We start from the raw sequence: 27,617 nt of genomic DNA, 5'->3' as shown, positions 1-27,617 counted from the left end.
CCTGTGGCCCTTTTTACATAATCTGCGTTTTCTATGGAGACTTTTTTGTGTAATATCTTTCCAGAACTGTTAATAACGGAAGCTTTCGTTTTGTCGGTCTCTGGCTCGTCCCAAGACCTGCATGATGAGGTTCTAACGATTAGACTAAACCATCTTCTGTTTCTTCTGTTCCCTCGACCTCCCTCGTTCTGTTCTGTTCTTCTTTTCTTTTTGTTTACTCCAGCTCTTCCCTTTTTTTCTGATATATCTGTTTATATATAAATATATTATATATACAGTCTGAGCAGGTTTCTAGACCCGTGGTGCGACGGACAGGAAGTGGTCTTTCAGCGGCGGGACGCGCCCGGTGCCCCACTGCATCGTGGGAGAATGTGAATCTAAAGGATTAATGAATGAAGGCGGAGAGGTGCTGCTCTGCGCGGCGGCGGCGGCGGCGGCGGCGGCGGTCGCTCACGAGTCCGACTTGCGTGCGACTGCTGCCGGCAGGTTTTTTTCTTTTTAGGGAAAGCAAAACCGAATATGTGCATATCATCCCAATTGTATAGCATCTTAATACCATGGGAACATTTTTTCTTCTTTTTTTTTTTGTTTTGTCGTGGGTGTGTGCGCGTGTGTGCTGTCGCCTAGTCGGACATCAGCGTTTTGTTTTCCTCTGAGAGGATTGTTGCTCACGTGTGAGCCTTCATCAACGGGATGTTTTAAGGAAGCGGCGGAGGTATTTATGGGTTCTTAGTTGGTTGCATCTTTATAACAACTCCTGTTTAACTCAGATGGCTTTTGAGATTTTTTTGAATTGTACTAATTTAGATTGTTTACCACGCGGTCGCGCTCCAAGACGCTGCCTTTAGAGCAAAACGAAAACCAATAAAACTGGGTTTACATTTAATTTTGTATTTTTGCATTTTATTGCAGTTGTACCTTGTTTGAGTTCAGTCCGAATAAAACAAAAGTCTTTTTTTTTTTTTTTTTTTTTTTCTGTCCGGAGAGCAAATTATTTGCAACGAGTTTAATTAGGAAAAGAATGTATAAATCCAAATAAGCACCCAATCTCAAATGGCAAGTTCCCCTTCTCAAGGTGTTCCATTTGTTGTGAACTTTTTGAACTGATTAAAGCTGAGAATTTTATAACCCTGCCTTTGCTCCGATTTTGTTTCATTTTTATAAGATGGTATTTATTTCAGTCGACCTCCAAAATGTGTTCATTTATTTTATTTGTATTTATTTTTTTGATTTTTAAACGGGTAATCAAACCTGAAGTGTTTTTGAATTTGGACTAGTTCTTTCACTCTTCTGTGAAACTGAAGTCAAACCCTGCAGTCTAGAAAGAAGAGTTTGGACCGGGGGGGGGGGGGGGGGGGGATTGCTCTTTATATTTCAGGCATTTATCCACATTGAGAATGAACCGTTCTCTGTTGTCTGCTGCATCTGACAACACAACCGTGTATCTCCAGACCTCTGACCTGAAGTCCTAAGAGGAGCGGCAGCTGATGATGATGATGATGATTGATGTCATCTGTCGTCCAGCGCAGTTGTTCCCGGGACATTTCCGCTCGCGGAGTCTTTGGCCGAGGTCGGCGCTGTGTGAACCGACCTCGCCACTGATCCCCGTTAACGTGCCGGTATTACATTAAAGGTTGTGACGACGCCTCGCCACCGAGACGTTAGAACGCCCATCTGATGCAACCAAGGACACACACACTCTCACTCACTCACACTCTCTCTCTCTCTCTCTCTCTCTCTCTCTCTCTCTCTCTCTCTCCTCTCTCTCTCTCTCTCTCTCTCTCTCTCTCTCTCTCTCTCTCTCTCTCTCTCCCCCTGGTAATTACTGGTTCACGTGTTTTGCCTTGATGCTCCAATATCTGAACTCTCTGTGACCATAATTCAGTCTGGCTGTAACTGGACACACACACACACACACACACACACACACACACACACACACACACTTCCTGACCCAGATCCTCAGCCATTCTCGGCATTTGCTGTCGAGGAGAAGAGGGGACAGCTGGGGTAGCGCAACCCCCCCCCCCCCCCCCCCCTCACCACCCAATAAAAATAAAAAGCCCGCTCCACGCCTCCTCCTGCCCCGTTCTCTGTGGGCAGGCCGGGTTATTAATACCCCTGTGAGTAAGTCGGACAGGAAGAGCCAGGTTAGCACACCCACTGGTCAGCGGCTGACCCTCTACCCAGCGGCGCATACCAGCCCCTCTGCACGGGACTTTCACACCGTTTCCACCAAAACGGGCTTCTAGTCTTTCAGGGAGGACCTGAACGGCTCCGCTAAGGTCTTAATAAAGCCATCAATAAATAACAGCGAAAGTAGAATCAGCGTTTACATTCTTTATTCCACCCTGGTTAAATTCATGGACATCATCTAAGTCGGAGCAAAGGGTCGGCTGACAGGTTGCGGTCAAACTGGGGCAAAGTTGATAGTTGAGAGCCCCCCCCCCCCCCCCCCCCCCCCCCCCCCCCCCAAAGTGATACACTGCCACCCAGTGGAATGTAAGCGGAAACACTTCATTCATGTTTTATTGGTCCCAGTGTATGTACAGTGCAGTCACGCTCCAATACAGACAGGAAGGACTCTCTACCTACTGCCCGGCTCTACCAGAACCAAACACAGCGCAGCGCCTGTCGTCTGCCCAGAAGACCATGGATGCTAATGAGGAGTTAACTGGATCCCAATCATTCCGATCTTCCAGGAAGACGACAGAAAAGGACAAACTATCATTTCTCACGCCGTCCTTTGCAGAAACTAGTCCAGCTCCGAGACTAACTCCTAAACGGAGAAGGTTGATCGAGTGCATTCCCCTACATGCTGAGCTGGATCCAGACCTCTTGTTTGGTTTTGTTTTCCAGGACTGACCACAGCTGCACAAATAAGGAGCTAAGCTGAGTGACGGGTTGATGGAGATCAATAACGAAGTCACCTGAGTGAAGCCCAGAGGGAGGGAGGGAGGGGGGCTGACAGAGGGTGAGGGGGGGGGGGGGGAGTCCACAGCTGGGTTATATGAGTGGAGGCGTGCTTTTAAGGGGGGAGGGGGGGGGTGGTGCCAGCGGGAAGTTATTCTGTTGCACTGAGCCCACTGAAGGAGCTCTTCCTCTTCCTCTTCTCTCGAGTCTCGGTCACTTTTCATGTCCGTCTCTTAGACAGCTCCGCGGGCTTTTCCCCATCCGCTCCTTTATGTGGTCCGGATCTGAGCGTAGCGTATTTTAGATCTACAGAGAAAGAAGAGTGATTGAATGGGACATGATGATGATGATGATGATGATGATGATGCGTGTGTATGTGTGTAATAGTACCTGGGTGTCTTCTCTGAACTCTGTCTGGCTTGAGCGACACTCTTAAATTGCGCTTCCAGTCTGGAGTAGATACCTCCTGTAGGCTGCAGCAACCGCACACACACACACACACACACACACACACACACACACACACACACACACACACACACACACACACACACACACACACACACACACACACACACACACACACACACACACACACACACACACACACACAGTCCAGAACAAAAACAAATCCGACATCAGGCAGCTGCAAAAACTAGGACATCAGGGCTCAGCGCCCAAACCATGACCACATGATGTGAGACGAGACGCGGCGCTGAAAGCTCCATGATGCTAAATGGCGTTTTGCGTGTTCGTGAACAGATGCTTGCCTCCTTGGTGTCCTTGGCTTTGCTCTGCTCCGGGTCTCCAAACCTCATCTTGGTCAGGTAGCCGATGATCTCCACCATGCGACGCTGGTCTGTGTTCACAGGGACACACGCACGGGGAATCAACGCACGGCGGGAAACGCGCTGATGCTGACTTAGCGGGAATGTATGGAAGCCTATAGGGGACTTTATTTAAATGAGAATGTAACTCCACAATAGAGTTGTAATTTTGAAAATAAGAAATGCAATAATCCAATCATGAACTCTTATGGGTGTAATTCGACCATATTAAAAAAAAAAAAAAAAAAAGATGCAATAAAAAAAAAACGATTGTGTAATGTGTTTTCCTTTTTTGCAAACATTCTTTGAGTCACAATTCAAATCAAAATGTTCTAAATGAAAACGGCATTTGATATTTCATTTTGAATTACCCTGCTGTACAGTGGACAATATTCAATGCATTAAGACAAACAGCTCTCAGTCTATTTCACTTCTGTAAATGACGTCTGTCAGTCCGGACGTCACTTCCATGATCGCCTCCCGAAGTACCGTCGTTTGTCTCAATTTCAGGTTTACGTTAACATTTAAATAAAGTCCCCTATTGGCTTCCATACGGATGTCAGTTTGAAAGAGTACAAATATAAAAGTATTAATAATAATTGACCTTCTTCCCTCTGAGCGTCCTGGTTGTATCGCATGGAGCGAGAACTGTCCCACTTGTTCTTCTGGACGCTCACGCTACAAAAACACGCCGCAGGCACCAGCGTTACCATGCAACACAAAGTCAGATATGAAATCAAATCGAGTAGGTATGAGAATAAACATCCTCATCTGACACTGTGTGAGCGTGAGGGCCGAGCGTTTGCAGATGAACTCACGTGAAAGGCGTGTTGTCCCGGGACAGAGTCTGAGGGGGAAGAGACCAGATTTAGAAAACTTATAAAAGTTATAGTTTGACACTCGGGTTGTGTAAATATGTACTGCACTGTGTTATTAGAGTAGCAATAAAAAAAAAAAAAATGCACTATTAGCACGACGTCTTTAAAGCTAAAAAACAGGGCTTCTGGTTGAATTAACATAAATAAACAATAATAATAATACATTTAAAAATACACAAATTCGCAGTGTGTTTAATGAGTTGTAATGCATATTCAATGCAAAACATTCATCACAATAAATTGAAAAAATCATTGTCCGGCTGTAAACAAGGCGCCGTGCTCCAGCACCTCGTTTACCGCGCTGCAGCGTTACGACGCACTGAGCCATAAGAGCAAAACAAGAAGTCTTTTCGTGATGGAGACGCTTTCTGCAGCGTCTCACTGAGGAAGTGACTCACTTTCTCTGCTTTGTCTTTGCGCTGGAAGTTTGGAGAGGACATTTGTTTTTTCAGAGGTCTGTGGGCCTTCTTGGCCTTCTTAGCAGCTGGAAACAGAAAAAACAACACACACACACACACACACACACACACACACAAAAAGAGCATGATGAATATGCTGCGCCGACACATGACGCCATCTGCTGGCCAAATGGACGCAACTGTTTTATTTCCCATCATTACAAATCAGCTGAAAGCACCAACAGTGACATGATAAAAATAGAGGAGATGAAAGCGAGTGTGACGAGCTGCTAAGTATAGAGACATGTTTCACGACGCGTCCTCGTTTCATCATGTAGACTGTGACGCAGCGTCGAAGGGCAAATGAACGCCTGAAGGCATCGCGTGTGGCACGAGATAACGTGACGCGGTGCAAATAATCATCGACTATTAAGAGAAAATACACACGGAGAGTGTATGATTATGAAAAAGAAACCACTGTTACGATATTCAAAGACCAGGTTTGTTATGAGCACTGAAACAACTCGTTCATTAATTCATTAGTTCAAGTTGAATATAGGTTGAATATTCTTTATTATTTTAGGCCAGGATTGCTTGTTCTGCTTCTAGTCTTCATGCTAAGCTAAGCTAAGCTAAGCTAAGCTAAGCGTGTTTTGTGAACAGTGTTTTTTTTTTTTAATGGCGAACCATCCCTTTAAAGTCAAACTTGCGTTAAAAATATGTGTCTTATAAAATGACATTATCCCTCATTATTGCAGGACTGATCCCTCAAATCAAAGCTGCAAGCACCAAATGTGGGACGATTAACCACAAACACCATTTTAGCGCCACAGAAGCTCCCCCACCTTGCTTCTTGGACAGCTCCTCTTCGTCGCCCACCTCGTCCTCGGTGACCTCTGACCCCGTGGTGTACTCCTCATCCTCTGACAGGAGAGTCTGCTGCCTCTGGAAGATGAAGGTCGGAACACGGTCTTCACACTCGACTTATCTCACAGAAGAGCGCGGTCAAAGCGCCCGCATGCGTTTGTGATCGTGAAAGGCGGCTAAACTAAACGTGAGGAAGGGAATGAGGGGAAGGTTCCTACCAGTTGCAGACTCCAGTTTTTCAAAAAGGAGAACTGGTTGGGGGGGAAGAAGAAAAAAAGAAGAAGAAAGTAGCTGAAGTCAGAACCAGAACAAATGTAGACGCTGGTAGAAGAAGAGCAGGAGACGGGAGAGGAACACTGAGACAGAGGACGAGGACTCACAGTGCTGCCGTCTCCTCTCAGGGGTCCCAGCAGCGTCGGCTCCAGGAGGACGTCGCAGTCCTGAACCTTTTCTGCACTGGGTGGACTCTCCTCAGTGCTAACACACATAAGACCGCAAAAAAAAAAAAAAAGAAATCGATTTTTAATCAGAATCCCTGCAAACACACACACACAGACACACACACACACAGACACACACACACACACACACACACACACACACACACAGACACACACACACACACACACACACACACACACACACACACACACACACACACACACACACACACACACACGTGCTGATGACGCTCTCACCCCTCTGCAGGCGGTGTGTTGGACAAACACACTGCGTCTCTGTGCAGCAGCAGGTCATTGAGGACTCTGGTCTGGGCTGAGGTCACCTCGTCGCAGGTGTCGTCGTCGGGGACGTTCACTATGTGGTCTCGCATCTTACAGCCCTCAAACACACAAACACATTTGTACTTGAAGGGAGAGGTCGGATTTCTTTCTTTTTTTTTTAAGTGGGCTTGTATGAGGCGGGTCTGAAAAGTGAAGCCAATGCAGAAGTGCCTCAAAGCTGCATTCTCTCTAGTGTCCATCAGGGGGCGACTCCTCTGGTTGTATAGAAGTCTAGTCTAAAATGACTCTACTTCTCTCTTGATTTATTCCCTCAGTAAACATTGTAAACATGAGTTTATGGTCTCAATCTCTACTTTACAGTCTTCTTCAATACAGCATGATGTTCATTTAGTACATTATGCTCCATTTAGAGTCACACAGACCATGAAGCAGGGGATGCTTTAGGGGCGGGGCTACATTGTGATTGACAGGTCACTACCAGAGCCGCATAGGGGTTCTTTAAGTCACACCTCCACGGTCCAAATAAGGTCAGTTTATTTATTTATCAGTTTACTTTATACCAGGTCACTTCCGCTCACTGGTTGCAAAAAACTAAGATGGCGACAGCCAAAATGCCAAACTCGAGGCTTCAAAAAGTCAGTCCACAAACCAATGGGTGACGTCACGACGACTACGTCCACTTCTTATAAACAGACTATGAAGTGACGCTACATTCAAAATATTTAGAATCAGAAACCCTTTTCTTATCCTCTGATAAAAAAATGTAATTTTACCTTGCAGAACAAGGGAGTTGCTGGTCTATCGCTGCTTTGTTACTTTGCTTCTGTTATTGTGTGACTTTGGTGTTTAGGCGTAAGTCACACAGTATAGGTGACATAGATTGTCTTTAGCTGTGCTACAGCGGTGCACCGCTTTGCTCTGTATATACTGTATATTCTGCAGTCAATACAACAATGCCCCCTCTCTGAGAAATCACTACGGAAAAAAAAAAAAGCATGTGATCACGTGACGCACGGGTTACACAAGTCCTCCTTCTATCAGTCTCTTTGTGCAGCCGCTTCACTCCTGCTGACCTCTGCGTTATCTGTGAGCTGCATCTATTCGCAACAGTCCCAGCATGCAGTGGGACGGCATGCTGATGACAGATGACTTTACGAGACAAGTAGAGGACTTACAAAAGTACATATGATGGTTACGTTAAGCAATGACAACGTGTGTATGAGTGTGTGTGTGTGTGTGTGTGTGTGTGTGTGTGTGTGTGTCCATACCTTGGGCATACCAGACGGGTCAAAGCGGAGAACCCTCTGGTTGCAGCAGGGGTACATTCCTGCACCATGCCAGCCTTTCTCAGTACCCATGCCAGAGTACAGCACACTGTCTGGGTGGTACTTGCAATGGGTCAGCTCTGCACACACAAACACCTACACACACACACACACACACACACACACACACACACACACACACACACACACACACACACACACACACTTGGTCATTAAGTGCTCACACACAAGACCCTTGCATGCCGTAGACAAACACACACACACACACACACACACACACACACAGACCTGCTGGCATCGGGAGCAGGTCAGGTAGTTGATGGTACCCCAGATTCTCCAGTAGACCAGGACCCAGGACTTGAGCTCCTCATACAGGCCGGTGATGTATTCGTGCACATCCCAGCTCTTCTGCCTGCAAACGTGCACACACACACACACACACACGGTTACACACACAGACTGTGATCAAGACCTTCAAGACTCAATGGGACTCACGTCTGTCGTCCACACATTATTGCTGACAGCTGAACAAACACAGGGACTATGAGCACAGGGCACCGCTGTAATACTTAGTGTGCGAATAGACGATCTCCCCGCGAGCGTCGATGTTGATTTTCCCCGGAACGCAAGAAATCTTCCTCTCCGTGTCTTTGGTCATCAGCTTGAGGCACAGACCACACCTGGGAACAAACGCACAAACAGTGAGGCCGACACCAGTGAGAGAGGAGAGACAGAACAGCTGATGCTGATGAGCTCCGCCGCTCCGCCGCTCACCTGTAGAGAGTCGAGGCGTTTCCCAGTGAATCTCTGCCCTGGTAGTTGGGATCGAAGAGACGCTCAATTTTCTTCTGAAACAATTTGCTTTGAGCGGGAAAATAACATTTCTAGCATTATTTGATGTTGTGTTTTATATATTTCATAAACATAATGGAGCCAGCGAGCGAATGTGTGAGGATGTCCTATCACAGCTATCTAAGGAGCATTGATCGCTGCAACAGAGCGAGGGGGAAAAGACACGTCGGGCTAGGAGATCCAGCAACTAGTTTGCCGATCGGGTAAATGGCGAAAAATAATTAAAGGAACAGTTCACCCCAAAATCAATCTACTTATTAATCCTCTTACATGCAGTGCTGTTTATCAATCTAGACTGTTTTTAGTGTCTCATGTAGGAACTGTGGTTGAAAGAGAAATAGTTCCTTTATAAAAACTGCTCACAACAAGGTCTGTGGGTTATCTATATAGTAAACCGGGTCACGGTTTCTGCACTGAGACTTTTTAAAATGTATGTTTTGCCGCATTGAGCACCACAAGCAGAGCGCAATCTAGCTCCATGATATTGGAGAGGAGGCCATGACAACTCTGCGGCCGATATCTCCGACACTCGGCGACTCACGCCAGAACCATCTACATTGACAAACAGCACTACAGGTAAGAGGAAACATGTGCGTTTTGGATTTGGAGGTGAACTGTCCCTTTAAACCCGTCATTATTTTACCATTTTTTAACTTTGGTCTCAGTTGTTTCTTTGATAACTGCAAATACATTTTAAAAAAAGTTAAAGGGGCAAGTAGAAATTGACATCAGGCAAGTGGGTCAGAAATCTACTTGCCCCTCTAATATAAAAAGAAATAAAAACCATTATTTTGCATTCCCGCCCTGTTACCTTTTGAACTTGTCTTTTTTGTCCCTGATGTCGTCAGCCTCGTTGTGGCTGAAGAGCTCGGCGACGCGCGTTGCCAGGTTGCTGTTGATGCAGTTCATGTTGCACGGCGTGGCCACGATGGCGCTCATGTGCTTGTGGCAGTACTGGACGCACTCCTCCACCTGAGCGTGGGCGAACACAGAGCGGTCTTATGAGACCTTTCGCGGCAGCGGCACGCTAAATGTTCAATGATCCCACATGAATGCTACTGAAACGCTACTCTGTGCGACTAGCTCTCCTTACAGAGCGGTGGTCTAAATAACTGTTGGGGGCAAAAGAGCGTCTCCACTCCTAACATCCGTGCAACATCAACTTAACAGAGCTCTATGTAGGGGGCCTCTGGTTTTTCCTGGCCTGGGATACATAACCAATTATCAGGTGTGAAACACAAAAACATTTGCAGGCTGCTGGTGGATAGTCTTAGGAATATAGTGTTGCCAGGCAACACATCAATTTCTTTTATTTTTTAACATGAAAAACAAAAGGCCCGAGGTGCGTCACCACACCCAGCGTCACAACACTTACTAACGTATCCATCTTCAAGAACTCGGAGGAGATCAGGATTGAGATCACATTGCTGGGCTCTGTAACCGACAAACACCACGTGACCAACCAAGCGAAACCCCACGACAGACAAACAACGCAGAACACACAGCCGGTGACACCAAACACACACCGCGTTTAGTGAGCAGTCAATCAGGCGCCATCCGAGGGCTTCACACAGACAGGTAAGTGGCAGCTCAGGCACTCCCACGTCTAAGAATGTGACATGTGCTGTTGTTTAACGGTTTGTCCGGGGATTTACCGAGGCGGGGTTTGTCCTTGTTTCCCTCCCCCGCCGAGTTCCTCCTCACGTAGTTCATGAGCCAGTCGAAGATCTGCACGTCACAGTGGACGGAGATGTCCACCTCCTCCCACCGCTGGGGGTCCACGGACAAGTACTCGGCGAAGTACCGCATCTCTTTAACCAGGAGGTCTCTGGGGCAAGTGAAGTCCTGCTTCAGGTTCTTAGTCTCGTCGCACACATGGATGACCATGTTGGGACTGTGAGGAGAGAGTTCAAACGCGGTAAACAACACGGAACTTCAAACTTTATCCAGCTGGCTTTAAAGTCTTCAGGGTGTGAGTGATTCCTACTGAAAGGTTGTTTACATATATATATATATATATATATATATATATATATATATATATATATATATATATATATATATAGAGAGAGAGAGAGAGAGAGAGAGAGAGAGAGAGTATCATTTAAAGGTGCTATATACAAGATTGGGAGCATTTATATTGACCTCCAAAGGCTCTCAATGTGGCAACTGCTGAGCCGGCAGCTTGCAGTTAACAGTGCTAACAGTGCAAACAGCGCTAACAGTACAAACAGCGCTAACAGTGCAAACAGCGCTAACAGTACAAACAGCGCTAAAAGTACAAACAGTGCTAAAGGTACAAACAGAACTAACGGTACAAACAGCGCTAAAAGTGCAAACAGCGCTAACAGTGCAAACAGTGCTAAAAGTACAAACAGCGCTAACAGTGCAAACAGCGCTAACAGTGCAAACAGTGCTAAAAGTACAAACAGCGCTAACAGTGCAAACAGCGCTAACAGTACAAACAGCGCTAACAGTACAAACAGCGCTAAAAGTACAAACAGCGCTAAAAGTACAAACAGTGCTAAAGGTACAAACAGAACTAACGGTACAAACAGCGCTAAAAGTGCAAACAGCGCTAACAGTGCAAACAGCGCTAACAGTACAAACAGCGCTAAATGTACAAACAGTGCTAAAGGTACAAACAGAACTAATGGTACAAACAGCGCTAAAAGTGCAAACAGCGCTAACAGTGGAAACAGTGCTAAAAGTACAAACAGCGCTAACAGTGCAAACAGCGCTAACAGTACAAACAGCGCTAACAGTACAAACAGCGCTAAAAGTACAAACAGCGCTAAAAGTACAAACAGTGCTAAAGGTACAAACAGAACTAACGGTACAAACAGCGCTAAAAGTGCAAACAGCGCTAACAGTGCAAACAGTGCTAAAAGTACAAACAGCGCTAACAGTACAAACAGCGCTAAAAGTGCAAACAGCGCTAACAGTGCAAACAGCGCTAACAGTACAAACAGCGCTAAAAGTACAAACAGTGCTAAAGGTACAAACAGAACTAATGGTACAAACAGCGCTAAAAGTGCAAACAGCGCTAACAGTGCAAACAGTGCTAAAAGTACAAACAGCGCTAACAGTGCAAACAGCGCTAACAGTGCAAACAGCGCTAACAGTACAAACAGCGCTAACAGTACAAACAGCGCTAAAAGTACAAACAGCGCTAAAAGTACAAACAGTGCTAAAGGTACAAACAGAACTAACGGTACAAACAGCGCTAAAAGTGCAAACAGCGCTAACAGTGCAAACAGTGCTAAAAGTACAAACAGCGCTAACAGTACAAACAGCGCTAACAGTACAAACAGTGCTAAAGGTACAAACAGAACTAACGGTACAAACAGCGCTAACAGTACAAACAGCGCTAAAAGTACAAACAGCGCTAAAAGTACAAACAGTGCTAAAGGTACAAACAGAACTAATGGTACAAACAGCGCTAAAAGTGCAAACAGCGCTAACAGTGCAAACAGTGCTAAAAGTACAAACAGCGCTAACAGTACAAACAGCGCTAACAGTGCAAACAGCGCCGAAATTGCTGACTGGGTATACAGTGTTGACCTGAGGGGGTTCCACAGAGTGGGTGCCATAAACCAGCATATGAGCGCAGGGCAGAGCGGCCGTGCGCTAACCAGTAAGGCGCGCTAACCTGCGCTAACGTTATGTAATCAAAGCAAGGAGAAGCTCTATTAACAACACACACTGAGGGAGATGACTTCATACTCCACTATATCTACACAACATAGCTAATAGCTGTTTGCTGCCATATTAATGCTCTGAATCCCGTATATCACACCATTAAAGATGGAGCAAGTGCGTACGTATGCGTAAAGAATCGATCACACAGACTGAGGGTGAGCTCTCAATACTCACTCTCGGGGCTTCTGAGGCTTGTCCTCCTCCTCTGCTGAGACTCTTCTCTCTTTCTTCTCCACAGCACCAGCCCTTCCTGTGGGCGTCGATTTGGAGCCTGCTGACACCAGCAGAAAAAGAGAAGAAACATGTAAATATACTCTGAATCCAGTTATCAAACCGTAACTGTCAATATCACAGCTACACGTGTTTTTAACAAAGTACTGCGCTGCTCTAAAAGTTATCTAGTAAGCAAAAGGCACGGTCGAAATGTTCAAATTACCTCCACTGCATTTAACTAAAGCTTTTATTAGATGAAAACGGAATGCCTTTTAGACTGGATGGACCTTCAAATGTTTCATGCGAGTAAAAAGGCTTAGAGAGCAGCAAACAGGTATAATGACAAGCTTCGAACCGGGTTCTTCCAATTCAATTTAAGCCCTTTTTAATACCACATAGAATGCAATTTAATGCCTGTTTCTCGATGGCATCGGCCAAAGGACGATGGGAAAATGTCACCTGACCTGTAACGTTGACGCTGCTCGGGCTGCCTCCCGTCTCCACCGCCTCCCCAGCGTCCAGCAGCGCGGTCAGGCCGTCCGAGGGCGAGGTGCTTCCTTCAGTCAGGGCGTTGCATTGGTTGTCCACGTGAGGGAAACCCCCCGCGCTCTTCAGCTCCTCGAATCGACGGGCACACTGTGAGATCACATCAGTGCCGCGGTGTTTATTTCTCATCAACAAGCCAGGCCTCATGTTTCTAAACCATTGGAATGATGGATGGATGGGGTCGTTGGACACATGGATGGATGGGTGGATGGGAGCACTCATAGTTACCCGGCCCTCCAGTTACCTCCTTGGGAGTGAATCCCGGAACTAGCTTGGCTACGTTGTCCCAGTTTATGGGCTGGGGCACTCCCCACAGAGAGCCCAGCACCATGTCCAGAACCAGGACGTTGTTGTCGTAGGGAAAGTTGTTGTTGTCCGAGCAGAAGCGGCTCATTTCTACAGAGGCAGAGAGGCAGAGAGACAGAGAGGCAGAGAGACAGAGAGGCAGAGAGACAGAGAGGCAGAGAGGCAGAGCGGCGTGAAACAAACAGGCAGCGAGTCAGGATCGCCACATCCAAATCAGAGCTGTTTTATTACTGGTCCATGAACAGGAAATGAATTGCCAACAATTTAAATAATCTAATTTACGTGATTTTATGAAATTTCAATGGGTATCTTTTTTTTTAATTGCATTTTAGAGCCCTAGCAATGAGATATTAATTACCACATCAGTAATGAACATATTAGTTAGAGGCAGCCCTAACCCAAATTATGAAGGATTTTGTTATCTTAAGTGAAATGGAGTATGACAGCAATAAGCAGCCACGCAAAAATATGATTACATTATCATATGTGAGGTATTGCATCAATACTGATTAACGTTTGGTGGCGGTGTAATGCGTCATTTAGTAGAAGTCAAAATGACTCAGATTTTTTTTTTTGACCATTAAATACATCACAGGTCATAACTTCCTGAAGGTTCTGCAGAGTATTTCCTCTGATTTAACGTCAGCGGCATCTAACGGTCGAGAATTGAAGCATTTTTCATACATTTGTTGATACGATATAAATCCATGGCAAGTTATACAATAGAGAAAGTTCATGTCAGTAGAGTGATGCTAGCGGAGGCCTCTCTGTCCTCCTGCTGCAGCATCAGCTGTAGATGCGTTCATGGTCAAATGAAATCAGCAGCTTGTCTACACGTAGGTTAACTTCAAACCGCAAGAAGGATCCGATATCGTTGACATACTCAGCTGGTGTCGGAGATATTCCCCCCTCCGTCGTCTCGTACAGTAAACTACGCCGGTGCCTGTTTATGTCATTGTGTACGGATGGTGCTGATGCTGCGGTCCACTCCTACCGGCTACTGCGGCTAATGCTAGCTAGCTAACTTTGAGGGACAGGATATGCTGCCTTCAGGAATTCCTCGTAAAATCCAAATCAGAAACGCCATACGACGCGTCACGACCACAATAGCCCCAGTGATGCAGCCAGCAGCGCTGTACTGCAGGTGTTGTTGGGTGCTGCGGTTTTCTTCCAAATAATTGTATAATATACACCTCCATAAACAATGTCGCTCAAGTCTTCGAAGTTAAGTAGCGGTCAATTCTGAGAGGTACTTTAGAAAAAGTGGACCATGAGTTGTGAATCTTTTGTTAAAGTACTTTACTTTCACCGGTGAGCACAGCTGCTCTCATTACAGTTTTTCTGAATAGTCCATGAAGGCAGCATTACCGCTAGCTTCAATCAGCTACAGCTAGGTTAGCATTTGAGGTAGCAAAGTAACGTAAAGTAGCTACTTATCTCAGTCGTTTGTAAATGTTTAAGCCCAGGAGCGGGGGGGGGGGGTATCGACAGGCTGTACTGTCGAAATGCAAACTCAGAGGTCAAGTCCTGAACTGCTTTAGCGAAATAAAGACTTTGGTTACTTCCGTCGGTATCTGCTGAGTCGTCCCTGTTGTCGCACTGCAGCAGGTTAAGCGTCCTGTTGCTTAGAGACAGCGGCCGTAAAGCCAGCGCTTCTGCCATCAGTCCCCGGACTTAATATGAACAAATAAAATAAAATACTATATCAATACAATAAAACCTAAAACTAAATAAGCTCTCTTGGTCTTAAGGGTAGATCACATCGTTGAGATGTTACTGATGTTTAAGAATCGCTATTACCAATTAAACCTACTTTATATTCACACGTTCCTCCTGATGAAGGTGTTACAGAAAAAGGGCAAAAGGTGATTTTTTTTTTAAATATTTATTTTCAAAATAATTATATTTACAAAATTACAATCTGTGACTAACAAACAGCCGATTCGTTCATTCCGAGTGGATCCAAATCACATTTGCCTCACAAAGAAGACAACAAGGACCAAGCAGCCTACAAAGTGAGGCCAAGAGACATGCTTACGTCATGAACCTGTGTCCTCACACCGTCAGTGTACAGATGATGTATCAGTGCGCCTCATTAACTTAAACAATGAGCTAATTATTGTTATTGGACAATATCAAGACATTACATCTTAAATCAGACATGATGTAAAGAACGGCAGCGTACCGTATTTAGAGAACACACTCAACTTTCTTTCAAAAGAAATTTAAGGATAACCTCCTAATTTAAGACACACTGGTTCTAAACAGAACAGCAAAACAGGAAACCTGTGTATGGAAACCCGTTTTGACCTTTAACCTTATGAGAAGGTCCAGCTGGTGGTCGATGATTTCAATAATAAGCCTTGGAAACTACTTTGAGAAGTTCTCAACGGAGGTCAATGGTGTCTCCCTAAATATCTACGGTCAGCTGATTACGAGTCCAGCTCCGGAGTTAAACGCTGCAAACGAACACTGACTGAGCCAACCGATTATGTGAACACACACACACACACACACACACACACACACACACACACACACACACACACACACACACACACACACTTGCATACAGAGAAAGGCACGGACATGACATCACAGGTCAGTCTTCTCGGGGGTGCTGGAGCTGGACGCTCCCGGGCTGAAGGGGGCCGGCGCTCCTCTGTACGCCGACTCCAGCAGCGCCTCCGCCGAGACCGAGGCCGAACCGAGGCCCGGGGCCGGGTCGGACTGCGGTTGTGCGGTGGCGTTCGCTTGCTGCACCTGAGCGAGCCTCTCCATCTCCGCGTGCTTCAGGCCCCGCCTCTTGCCCAGGACCTTGACGTAGTTGCTGGGGACGAGTCCCGTGGTCTGGCCGTCCGCGCTGGCCAGCAGCCAGCCGCGCACCTTGGGCTGGTGCTCTGAACACGGGGGAGAATCAAAAGGTCATCCACACGGGGGAAACGCCACCTATCACAGCTCTATTTCCTGAGCTGTAGCCCCACCTCTTCCTGGTGAGGACAATATCCTCTACGCCCGTAGAAATGTATTTCTAACATTGACGCACATCTTAAAAATAATACTTCAACTCTGCGTTTGACCAGCAGTGGTTAAAAGAGCGCTCACCTTTAGGGGCGAGGTTGAGCATGTCTCCGGCCCGCACAGAAATCTCCTCCTCGGACGCCGCTAAGAAGTCATACTCGGCCCGGGCCACCACGTGGTCGTCCTCCCCGCTGGCCCAGTGAGTGGCTGAAGAAAGAAAACGCACAACACACATCGTCAATGTTAAGGGTTCATTCCAGGGAGTTTGTAAAGCCAGCAGTCGGGAGAAGAAATGAAGGTAGGTCAGTGACCTTCTCTACCGGCCACTCTGAAGTCTATGTAGAACTGAGTCAGTGGTACCAGGCAGCAGACATACAGGATACATCATGTGACCTTAATCCCAGACTATTTTTGGAACTGCCACTAAATAAATCTGCCGCGGTGGCAGACCTGAAACCTCTACCTGCTTCCTTTTCGACTTATGTCCATTCGTTGTCATTAGCAGTGTTATTGTTGTTGATTTGTATTTTATTTTGGCGGTGTTTTGGTGGCAGATTCCTGGTCTTTCTTTTGTTTTTTTGTTCCTTTTCATCACACGTTTGTTTCTACAGTGTGATGTCGTGGTTTTGTAAGGACTCCAGTAAGAGGAGTTTCTACCTTTGTAGTAACCAACAGGAATTCTGGGTAAATAAAATAAATACATAAACATTTACTCGAGCAGATTCATGCCAGCAGTCATTGTGATTTGCTGGAAAGAACACCGGCATTATTTTTTGGGCCTTGACGGCACAAAAAGGTGAAAGCTGCTGATCTCAAGTCCAGAGAGCCCCAAGAACAAAGGGGGACGCCTCCTGAACTTAAAAAAAAGTTCTGTGAATAACAATGCGGAAGTTCAACGTCTCGTCTACAATTGCGAAAATCTCGAACGTTAGTCTCACCGGTCTCTTCGGATCCAGGGCCGGAGCTCAGCAGTTTCCAGATGAGGTAGGGTCCCCCCAAGACTACAGCGAAAAACAGAAAGATCGGCCAGGACTTCACGGGCCGACCCTCCATCCCCGCCCCGTCCCCTCCGGACGCACTCGTCGCCAGGGCATCGGCGGCACTGTCGGCCCACAAGTCGTCTACGTCGGTGTCCGACCTCCGCCCCAGCAGCCTCTGTAACCGCCGGTAGAGGTAGTGCAACATGCGTACCAGAGCAAAGGTTGAAAAAACCTTGGTGAGGTGCGCACGCAGCCTCGTCAGGTGGTTGGCCACGTCCAGCACGGCGCGGAAACTGTTATACACCGCCGAGAAGGTGGCGTCCAGCATCATGCTGACCGAGCCGAAGGCCTGGACGATGCTCTCGATGGACTGGAAGGCGCCGCGGCTGCTCTCCTCCGCCTGCTGCACGAAGCGGCTGGGGGCCACGTCTTCGGCGTGGGGGAGGCGGCCGTACCCCCCCGCACCGAAGCCGCCGCCGAAGCCCCCGCCGTAGGGGCTGCTGTAGGGGCTGTAGCCCCCGTACATGGAGCTCCCATAGGGGCTGTAAGAGGAGGTTAAAGAGCCGTAGGATGGACGGTAAGCCTGCTGGACGGGACGGGGTGGAACCGGGGGCACCATCCGGGTCAGGACAGGAGGGCCCGCGGAGTGGGAGGGGCCTGCAGCTGGTCCAAAGTTTGCAGATCTGTTCGGTGACAAGAAGACATGGGGATCAAAACATCTGTATTCATTTTTGATGCTGTTTTTTTGTATAAGGAAGAGCATGGGGTAGATTTAAATTAGCCAATGGTAATCGATAACAACCGGACTCAGATAAGGTCAAATCGTGTCACAGATGAACAACAAAGATGGCGATGATATAGAAAAACTACCGTAAGTGGTGAGGGGCAATTAAAAACAATTGCAAGGGTTAAGTTCATGTTTCGTGTTACGTGTACGAGCATCGAGACGTTACGCTACATTTTGTAAGCGGAGCCTGGAGAAAAACACTCTCTCCGTGCTCGTGCAGGAGTCATATGTCAGGGCCTCATTGGGCCTAGGTGACGTTAGCCGGTTAGCTAGTAGTACAGCTGCTATTTTGTTTAAATGACTATCGTCGGTAAAACACTCTCACGAATGCAAACTATTTGATATGCCAATGGTTTATAGCACCATTGTTTGGGGTGATTTCACCACGCTCGCGCAGCTACATTAGCGTACGCTAGCTAACGCAGCGACAGCGTCGAACCAGCTACAGACAGTAAACACGAAAGTTGTCCTACGATACCGAGCTAGCTAACGCGGCTATTACAGCCCCGTGTACCTGTAATTTATAGGCGCACTCATTGCCCCCGGAATCCGCCTTTCCCACGGCTTCTGTGGAGGCTGTGGATCCATCGCTAAATATACATCCACAGAGTTTGACCAATAATGAGAACTCTCTTCCGGATTCCCAATATCACCTTCCGGACCCTGTCCCAGCTTCTCCTGTTGCGTTCCCGGTCAACTCGTAATTTTCTATTTCTGATCTGTGAGAGAGATTTTATTCTTTCTTTTTTTTTTTTTACAAAGAATATATGGAAACTGACAACAGTACACAGCCCAACTAATGCCATAAAAATGTCATTACATTGTATGTCATGAAAACTAATATAATATAGTATGTCATAAAACTTCGTAGTCTAGTGTGTCATAGAAATTCCATCAAAAAATGTCTTACTATAATGTGCCATTAAAATATGATAAAGAATGTCATTTAATTGTATAGTAACCCCTGAAAAAATATGTAGAATAGTATTCCATAAAAAGGACTATAGTATGTTATGAAAAATGTCATAAAAATGTCCTTGTATACTATGCCATAAAAATGTCATTAATGTAAAATGTAATCGTAGTGCATGCCATGATGAATTCATATCGTATGGCATGAAATGCAATAGTATACCAAAAAGTCAGGAAAATGATCAATACTTTTTATTGCATTTTTATTGTGATTTTTTTTATGGCTATTTGATGGATACAAATATATATCTTTTTGGGGATACTACACAATGACATTTTAAGATACATCTTATGACATATTATGCTGTAATATTTTTATGACAAACTATACTATGATATTTTTATGGTAGGCTATGACATTCTCATGAAAACTTGTATGGAAAGCTATACAATGTCGTTTTTACGGCTTTTTTTGTCAGACTACATTATAACATCTTTAGGACATTTTTAGCACACTATACAATTACATATTTATGCCATTTTTGTCATTGTATACTATGTTTAATGTTATACTATACCATGACATTTTTATGGCATACTATACTTAAGATATTTTAATGGCATTCATAAGTCATACTATATATAGTATGACGTTTTTATGATACTTCTTATGGCATACTATACTCTGACATGTGTATGGAATACTATACCATGACATTTTTACGACATACAATCTCTCTGGAGCACAAATAACTATAATGATTCTGGATGTAAGTTTACATGAATCTCATTAATTAAATGTCAAGTCCTTGAACAAGTTGAACAAAACTAATGTTTTTTTTAAATGTAGGAACATAAATAACATATAAAGTAAAAGCCTGAATGGTATGGTAACATGTAACCATTCATTTTATGTAAACAAAATGTCTATGAACTGTGAGCTGTTGACCAACGATGGAGATAATCTTTACTACTTTGGTCGGCCATTTTGCTGTCCTGAAGACTCCTCTACTGTCAGCAGAATGTTGCGCTCCCTACACACAGACTCATTCAACCTTGTCAGGTCTGCACATATCCTCAGTTGGTCTTTATTGCCACCATGGCACCAACTGTGCTGTCAGAAGTTTTGTGATCAGACCAGAATAACAGACAAAATATAGATTTAATCACTACAACTAGATCTATCCAAATATCTGGATATTTTTGGCAGTATCTATACATTTTTTTGTGTCACTTAAATTACCTCTCAAATCCTGAGTTGTCGTTTTTTTTTGCACTGAAGACGCTTAAACGATTGAATGCACGTCTCGCTTCTGTCCAGCAGAGGGCGCTGTGACTTATCACAAAAGAAGAGGATAAACGGGAATAGCCCTCCTCTGTAATACACTGTGTTTCAATTAAGAACACATGTTTTCACGGCTATTTTTCTCACTAATGTCCAGTCACATTGACAGCAGTCATTTTAAATTCCTATGGGTTTGGCTGAAGAGAAACATTCCCACATTCCCTATGGTTATTACATTACAGTCATTTTAGCAGACGCTTTTATCCAAAGCGACTTACAATTCACTATCTATCTACACACTGTAGGCACAGCTACGGGAGACATTTTGGGGGTTGCTCAAGGACACATTGACATGAGACTAGTGGAGCAGGAGCCGGGGATCGAACCGCCGACCCTCTGATTGATTGAAGACCCTGCTCTACCACTGAGCCACAGTAGTGTTAAACATTCTACGAAATGCCCCTTCATAAGAAGACAGTGTTCCCTATTTTAAAAATAATTCTCTAAATCCATTCCGAGAAAGAAAAAAAAACACGTTCTTCCCATTATTTCACACAATCAGACCACTGATGGAGACTTGAATGTTAATAAGTCTGACAAACTCTATAGAGGCTTTTTTTGTTGTTGTGGTCAGATTTGGGTATCAACACTATTTCCTACGTCAGTCTCCTTTGACTGCCGACGTAGCAGCTCCTGAGATTTGACTTAAATGAGTGTGTGAGTTGGGTTTGAGTTGTGGATCCCCCTTTTGGGTTCTCACCAAGTGTTGTTCAGTCAACCCCGTAGTGAGGTTTGGGGAGGGGGCGGCTTGAGCTGCAGCCATAGTGTGTGAGGAGAGCTGCTCTTGAGCGCAGACAGTGGGCGCAGAGGTGTGCGGTGTGGTTTGAGGAGGGTGCCCTGTGATGTCAAGTGTCGTGAAGAGCTGACGCTTTAGAGTCACCGTGGGGTGGGACGAACAGAAGGTGCCTGTGTGTGTGTGTGTGTGTGTGTGTGTGTGTGTGTGTGTGAGTGTTGGTGACATGACGGAGTAAGGTGGGACTCCAAAGTGTCGGCCCCCTGATGTCGCAGCGCGTGGGAAGAGCTGAGCTGATGATGGTCCTGGTATTTGGGGTTTGACCTTTTTGTTGGTGATATCCCACAAGTACAGAGAGTAAAGGATCTTTACAAGTTTTTAACTACAGAAAAAGAGACGCTATCTTACAAAAAAAAAACACCGTAATATCATTTTTGTAAATTTGGAATGTCTTTTACAATATACCGGAACATATGCATTTGAATCAATGAGCAAACGAGGAACTAATCTGACTGTAGAGCTGTGCTCACTATCATTTATTTATAAAAATCCAATCTATAATTTCTTTTGATTATTTATTTTTTCCTTTATTATCCTATATTTCTTTGTTTTCCTATTACGTTTCTATGTTATTTGCAATGTTCTGCACTGTACTGTTTATTATTGTTATGTTGTTGTTATCCACCTTATTGTCTCCCTTTTCAGAAAAGACGTTAAAGAGATAAATTAAACGGTGAAAAGTATGAGGGCACACAAACACTACAATCATGTGACTGTTGGGTGTAAATATGCTGCAGCCACTGAGTTCAGGCTTTCCACCAGATTTCTGGGACTTGGCTGCAGGGGTTTGGCTCCAAATGGCTCACATTTCAATTCAAATGAAATGGGAGCACATCGCTCTTTGGATGAACTGCTCCGCAGCTTGTAGACGCCTCAGGTTCTTGGCGAGAATCAGACGAGAAGAACGACGCCGCTCTCATGTCAGTCCGTTGGAGGCCATGCGGAGACGGTTAGCTTAGCTTAGCATAAAGACTGGGAACAGTCGGAAACAGGTAGCCTGACTACAGGTTTAAAAAATATGCGTAGCAGCAACCCTAACGCACACTAACTAACATGTTGTATCTAGTTTGTTTCACTCAATAAAACTGAAGTGGAGTCTAATTTACAGCAAGAAAGTGGACAGTATTCTCTGAAAATAGACTAGAACTATTCTTTCAAGTGAAACTAAGGGCCAACATAATTTAGAAAGATACTTTTGGCCATATAGTTTATGATATTGATATAAGTTAAGGCATGGAAAAGGGAGAATTAAGCAGTATAAGCTGCTCAAGCAAGTGTACTCGGATCATCGGATGGCCTGCTGTTGGTTTTGTCACGAAATCACCAAAATGCACTGGAGGCAATTGCATGAGTTTTCTCTCCAAGGGCTGTCTGACATTTTTAAGAGGAAATGTTTCCAATTATTGCAGACGCATTTCAAAGAGATTGAAAAAAAGATTTGCCGGGGCTGCTTCAAACTTACCCTGTATATTCCTGTGTTTATACAGCCATGGTAGAATCCCTAAGCTTTCCCTCACACCCATGTCTGCCTCTCTGTTCGTGCGTACATATATTTAACCGACTGGCCCAACCAGACCTATGACTTCACTCACCCTAACGCAGCATTCCTTTACTCGCTCTGAAATTCCACTGTTCCTAACTTGTCGTATGGTGTGTTTTTGCTGGGCAGCACGCTGGATTGGCCTGAAAGTGATTTGGGTACTTTTCACAAAGCGTTGGTTCCTCCTTGCTCCGTGCGTGTCAGTGTGTGTTCTCTTTGTGCTGCAAACGTGTGTATTGCAATAAGTATGCATGACAGACGGGAAGATGGAGGCTTGTACAAAAGTGGAACTGTCAAGAGAAATTGTTCACAGAACATACAGAACTCAGTTTTTAGCCTGCGCGCACACACACACACACACACACACACACACACACACACACACAGAATGTTGACATGGTTGTGTCGCTGCTTATGAAAAAGGGAAATACATTAAATGAAGGGACAATACGGTAGTTTCTATTATTAAAAAAAAAACGAACTGAGAGCCAACAAGTTCTGTTATCTGAGGTGTAAACATAAAAAGGACGACATAAACTGTTTAGAAAGTTGATAAAAATGGGTCTGAAGTTTGAAGGCTACTTATCCAAAGTGTGTATATACGTTGTAAACCCTTAACCTTACTGAGGGTGATAATATTAGTATGATATCAGATACTGTAGGCTACTACGAAGCCTATGTTTGGAAAATCTGGGGGATAATTAAGCTAGTTAGAGCTAGCTTAGCTTGACGAGTTAGCTTCCAACACAGCTTATTTTTTTCCTCTACTTTGATTACAGCTACTGCCTTACGTATGTGTATAGACTACTGAATTACTAAGATGTTGGAACATTATTCATTTTTCAATTATAGGAATCATAAGAAAAAGTCATTGAATTAGCTAAGTTTTATTAATTTAGCTAAGGCTAGCTGTATTTTCACTTCCAGTCCAGCTAGCTTTACCTAGCTAGTTGAAGCTAATTGGAGGACTTTCATTGCAGTTTGCTTTTTACTTCTCTTTTGTAGTTTGTACACATTTTACATGCTGTTTTTTCCATAAATTATACATTTCTATGGCATACTAGTTTTATATAGAAAACGCATTTTGGCTTTGTAGGGCCCTGTAGTCTATATCGGTGTTGAATAGCAGTGTTCTGTTATGCGTTTTCCTAGCCACTCACTACATTAGCATACATAAACTCAGAGTATGGTTCCTCGCTTGAATCACTCATCTTAAATATAAGACCTCTAAAACAATGACATAAACCTGCTGAACATCCTGGAACACGCAGGTATTCGCTGCTCTGGTCATACATTCACAGTAAAAGCTTCGTGGGATTTTCCCTTTGCTCTGAAACATGAGTTAGGTCTTGCATGAGAAGCCTCTCCAGCTACACATAAGTACAACACCTATAATTAAAATGTGCTGCAGGAAGTTTGCAAATTGTAGGATCAGGGAAATTGCTCTCAGAGAATGGAAGTAATAACTGCTCTCCATATTTCACAGAGAGATCTTGGCTCAGTGATCTTATAGGTGGAAAAGATGGCTATATGTGTTTATGACAACGTTTGGGCATCATTCCACGAGTTGATGCAGAGGAAGGCCTTTTCTTTTTTAAAACCTTGTTTTGTTCCTAAAACGGTGAATTGCTCTATGCAGACCAGAATCTGGTGAAGTTAACATATTTTATTTCATCACTGAATAATGTATTTACTTCTATGGGGCAGATATTCTGCATAAAAATCTGCATAAAAACCTAAAACAAAAACAAATCAAGTTTGTCTTCATATTCATGGTTACGTGTAGTAATATGAAACCCCAGATAGTTGTTGATAGTTGTTTTTAACTTGTTTGAATTCAATGTGAATTGAATTGATGCACATACAATGAGCATCAAACTCAATGTATGAGGAATAGATGGAGGAAGTGGATAATTACCAATAAAATCAAACTTTCTATTATCAGTGCTGCAGGCACACACCTCTACCAGAGCACTGTTGTTGTTCGAATGCATCTGTGACACACTCGCCCTGTGGTAACCCCGGCCATGATATGGTGAGATAATGGCACGTTCATTCAGGTGGAGTGTGACCGGATGCCTGTGTCGTCAGCAACCATTTGCAGTGAGCAAGGGTTTGCAAGCTTAACAGGAAGGAGGAGGGGGGCAGCTGAGTGAAGGGGGAGGAGACTGAGCAGCAGAGGAGGGGCATTACTGGAAATAGGTGGCTAAACAGGTCTGGCTGGCCTTTTCCAGGACATGGTTAGGAAATACTGAAAGAGATACACTGCACTAGCGCAGACTCTCCCTATGTGTGCACAGAAAGACAAACACGGCTGCACACACATACATGACGACATACAGTGTGTGTGACATGTTAGTCCCGTGCACTCATGCAGGACTAACTGTTTAACCCCAAGTCCTAAAACTAATGCAGCTCCTTGCAGAAGTGAAATATCCTGACTGAATTGCCTCACCGTGATCTACGTGTCAGTGAGGACATTTGGTCCTCTTGTTATTTACCAATGCACTGGATGTGATGTTGCAATACCTTGTTTCATTATACAGCCCTTTACCAGATGCATTTTTCGGCTCTGGATGAGTAAGAGCTGGGTTGAGCCCAGGGTTAACATCTACATGAATCAGAAAATAGTTAGCAACAGGTTTTCGTTAGCCCAGGGCTCAATATAGGGCATGCAAAATTCTATGTTGCAGATCTCAAAAGGAATTGTAAGCCCTGACCAAAACCTGTAACTTTGTGCTTGAGCTTTTGGACTGCTGCTCTCTGAAATAAAAAAATCTATGTGCAGTAAATGGAGTTTTTCTCTGGACTAAACAACCCTTGTAGTGAAGTCTCCAGTGAACTCGGGCCAACAAGAGAGAAATTGCGCCAGCTCAGATTTCAAAACATCAGTGTTTCTGTCAAAAGGACAATGATAAACCCATTGTGCGCTACCCGCCCACTTTAACGGCCGACAGACCACGCTAGCAGCTAGCAGCTAGCAGCTAGCAGCTAAGCCATTTTTTAGCTTGTTGTTGTTGGAGTTTTGACCAAAATAATGGACCAATGCTGTAAATTCTCGAGGCTATTCTAATTGTACTTAGATGTTTTCATAACCACCGGTTGCCTGCATGCATCGAAATGACAAAAAGTTGTAGACTCAATTGAGGGATCAACAGTCAAAATCAAAAAAGATAAAATCAGTGAATCAAAACCAAAAGCCTGTGAGCGGGTTGTTGACAGTATCCGGCGCGTTGAGGTTAAATCGGGGTTCACAGTGGTTCCTTATAACAACGAGACAGGAAGGATGCTGCATGCAGCGTTTCACCTCAGTCTCCTTTAATACAAGTGAAAACAAACATCCAATGTCGTACATCCTGGATTCCTTGGTAGTGACGCATCAGGACACACTGCTTGAAAAGTACCTTTGCGTTATTGAATGCAGAATTTTTCGAGAAATAAGATTAGAATCAACATTCATCGATTGTGATGAAAATATGAGCGGCGCTGATGTAAAAATTAAACTGTGCAACAAATTCACAGAGGATCAGTATTGTCCTCTGTGAATGTGTTATTAATTGCAATATGGGTCAAAGCAAAGTGTGCCAGGCCGTGATGATCATTGATTTACCTATCTTTGGACAGATTTGGTTTGCTCCAGACATGAGTGAGCCTTACTAGCTGTTTCCCCTCTGCTCCTAGTCTTTATGCTAAGCTAAGCTATTGATCTTCTAGTCTATCTCTCGACAAGAAAGTGATTAAGCACTTTTCCCAAAATGTTGAACCATCTTTAAGCTGTAAACGACTCGCACGTTGTAGTTTGACGTGGGGTTATGAGCCGCATCATTTCTTTGCTGGGAGCAGTTACCTCAGCCGTTTCCCAGTGTTTCCGGTCTTTACACTTCACTAGACTAACCGAACGCTGGCTATAGACTTGGAGTATCTTTATAGAAATGAAAATGGCTCAAAAGTGATGGAAACCGAAAGGATTAAACACTTCTACATTTCTGCATGGACATGAAAGCAAAATGTTTCGATTGGACCATGAAAAAGACAGGTTTCATTGCTATCACCGCTCAGACTTTCAGTTCAAGATCAGTCTAGTTTTGTTTGGCTTTGTCACGGTGTTTCGTCTGGTTAAGAAGTAGAGGAAGACAATGTTTTGACCATAAGCAAAATCCTGACGACAGGTTAGGTGAGGAAGTCAAACGTCCAGTGAAGCTCAAACTGAAAGTGCAAAGCCATGTGGCTCATCGCTCACCACTTTGTTGTTGAGACACACCGAAGTCAGTCACAAAGTCATGCTCACCGTCAGGCTGTCGCCTCATTATCTCTTCCCTCAAGGCCAAAACGTTCTGCCTACAGACACTCCTTAGAAACTATCAGCTGATTGAAGCCCAGTGCATCATACTGTAGCTTCTTGCTCCATTGATTCATGGTGTCATAGGTCACTTCAAAACATAACCTATGAGGAAATCCGTGGACACTATTGGGATACTTTTACAAAGCTGGGGAGGTTGTAATTCAACCACCCTTCTAAATCATTAGTCCGGTTATACTAAACCACAGGTAACAGTAGCAACCACATGCGTTAGTGTGTTACCGGTCATAATAAATTTGATTATGGTTGAAGTACCTCAAACTTGCATTCTTTCTAATGGCCTGCAGGGGGCGACTCCTCTGGTTGCAAAAATAAGTCTGACTGTATAGAAGTCTATGAGAAAATGAC

General features: G+C 44.6%; 3 protein-coding genes across 9 annotated transcripts in view; 1 reads left to right on the top strand and 2 right to left on the bottom strand.

The window, feature by feature from the left end:
• The window catches only part of xpo1b (exportin 1 (CRM1 homolog, yeast) b), a 28,649-nt gene extending 27,516 nt beyond the window's left edge, over positions 1–1,133 (top strand). For all 3 annotated transcript variants that reach the window (XM_068727400.1, XM_068727409.1, XM_068727394.1), the window contains exon 25: positions 1–1,133. This exon is cut by the window's left edge and continues 319 nt beyond it. The gene's annotated coding sequence lies outside the window, so the exon portion shown is untranslated.
• A 1,900-nt stretch (positions 1,134–3,033) lies between these two features.
• sanbr (SANT and BTB domain regulator of CSR) lies at positions 3,034–15,136 on the bottom strand. 5 transcript variants are annotated; one of them, XM_068727364.1, is made up of 21 exons: positions 15,094–15,136; positions 13,470–13,621; positions 13,144–13,315; positions 12,641–12,737; positions 10,420–10,658; positions 10,140–10,198; positions 9,576–9,736; positions 8,687–8,773; positions 8,482–8,592; positions 8,201–8,324; positions 7,895–8,047; positions 6,582–6,724; positions 6,264–6,360; positions 6,102–6,134; positions 5,862–5,961; positions 5,017–5,102; positions 4,559–4,587; positions 4,345–4,418; positions 3,684–3,772; positions 3,304–3,379; positions 3,034–3,219 (listed from the first exon to the last, which is right to left on the bottom strand). In XM_068727364.1, the coding sequence occupies exons 2-21, from the start codon at positions 13,617–13,619 to the stop codon at positions 3,134–3,136; spliced, it is 2,166 nt and encodes a 721-aa protein (XP_068583465.1). In that variant the 5' UTR covers positions 13,620–13,621; positions 15,094–15,136; the 3' UTR covers positions 3,034–3,133. The 5 variants fall into 5 exon arrangements, with proteins under 5 accessions (XP_068583465.1, XP_068583483.1, XP_068583449.1 ...); XM_068727382.1 differs by lacking the exon at positions 15,094–15,136 and adding an exon at positions 14,415–14,934 and having other exon boundaries at positions 3,304–3,386; XM_068727348.1 differs by lacking the exon at positions 15,094–15,136 and adding an exon at positions 14,415–14,934.
• A 990-nt stretch (positions 15,137–16,126) lies between these two features.
• On the bottom strand, positions 16,127–18,985 carry pex13 (peroxisomal biogenesis factor 13). The gene is made up of 4 exons (XM_068718838.1): positions 18,834–18,985; positions 17,491–18,215; positions 16,637–16,759; positions 16,127–16,431 (listed from the first exon to the last, which is right to left on the bottom strand). The coding sequence occupies exons 1-4, from the start codon at positions 18,905–18,907 to the stop codon at positions 16,127–16,129; spliced, it is 1,227 nt and encodes a 408-aa protein (XP_068574939.1). The 5' UTR covers positions 18,908–18,985.
• Between the last annotated feature and the right edge of the window lie 8,632 nt (positions 18,986–27,617).

This window comes from Cebidichthys violaceus, unplaced genomic scaffold (genome assembly GCF_023349555.1).
Source record: "Cebidichthys violaceus isolate CVI_PGR_0920_01 unplaced genomic scaffold, fCebVio1.0.p SCAF_10, whole genome shotgun sequence".
Lineage (NCBI taxonomy): Eukaryota > Metazoa > Chordata > Actinopteri > Perciformes > Stichaeidae > Cebidichthys > Cebidichthys violaceus.
This window is presented reverse-complemented; position numbering and strand designations above follow the sequence as displayed.

What these genes read in the sequence shown, in the direction of transcription:
- sanbr (XM_068727364.1), bottom strand. Translation starts at nt 13,619, where the DNA reads ATGAGCCGCTTCTGCTCGGACAACAACAACTTTCCCTACGACAACAAC. An exon ending in TCTTGAAGATGGATACGTTA is followed by an intron (nt 9,737 to 10,139) that starts GTAAGTGTTGTG and finishes GCCCACGCTCAG; the next exon opens with GTGGAGGAGTGCGTCCAGTA. An exon ending in AAAACTGGAGTCTGCAACTG is followed by an intron (nt 5,962 to 6,101) that starts GTAGGAACCTTC and finishes TTCATCTTCCAG; the next exon opens with AGGCAGCAGACTCTCCTGTC.
- pex13 (XM_068718838.1), bottom strand. Translation starts at nt 18,907, where the DNA reads ATGGATCCACAGCCTCCACAGAAGCCGTGGGAAAGGCGGATTCCGGGG. An exon ending in AGTGCGCCTATAAATTACAG is followed by an intron (nt 18,216 to 18,833) that starts GTACACGGGGCT and finishes GTCACCGAACAG; the next exon opens with ATCTGCAAACTTTGGACCAG. An exon ending in GCTCAACCTCGCCCCTAAAG is followed by an intron (nt 16,432 to 16,636) that starts GTGAGCGCTCTT and finishes CCCCGTGTTCAG; the next exon opens with AGCACCAGCCCAAGGTGCGC.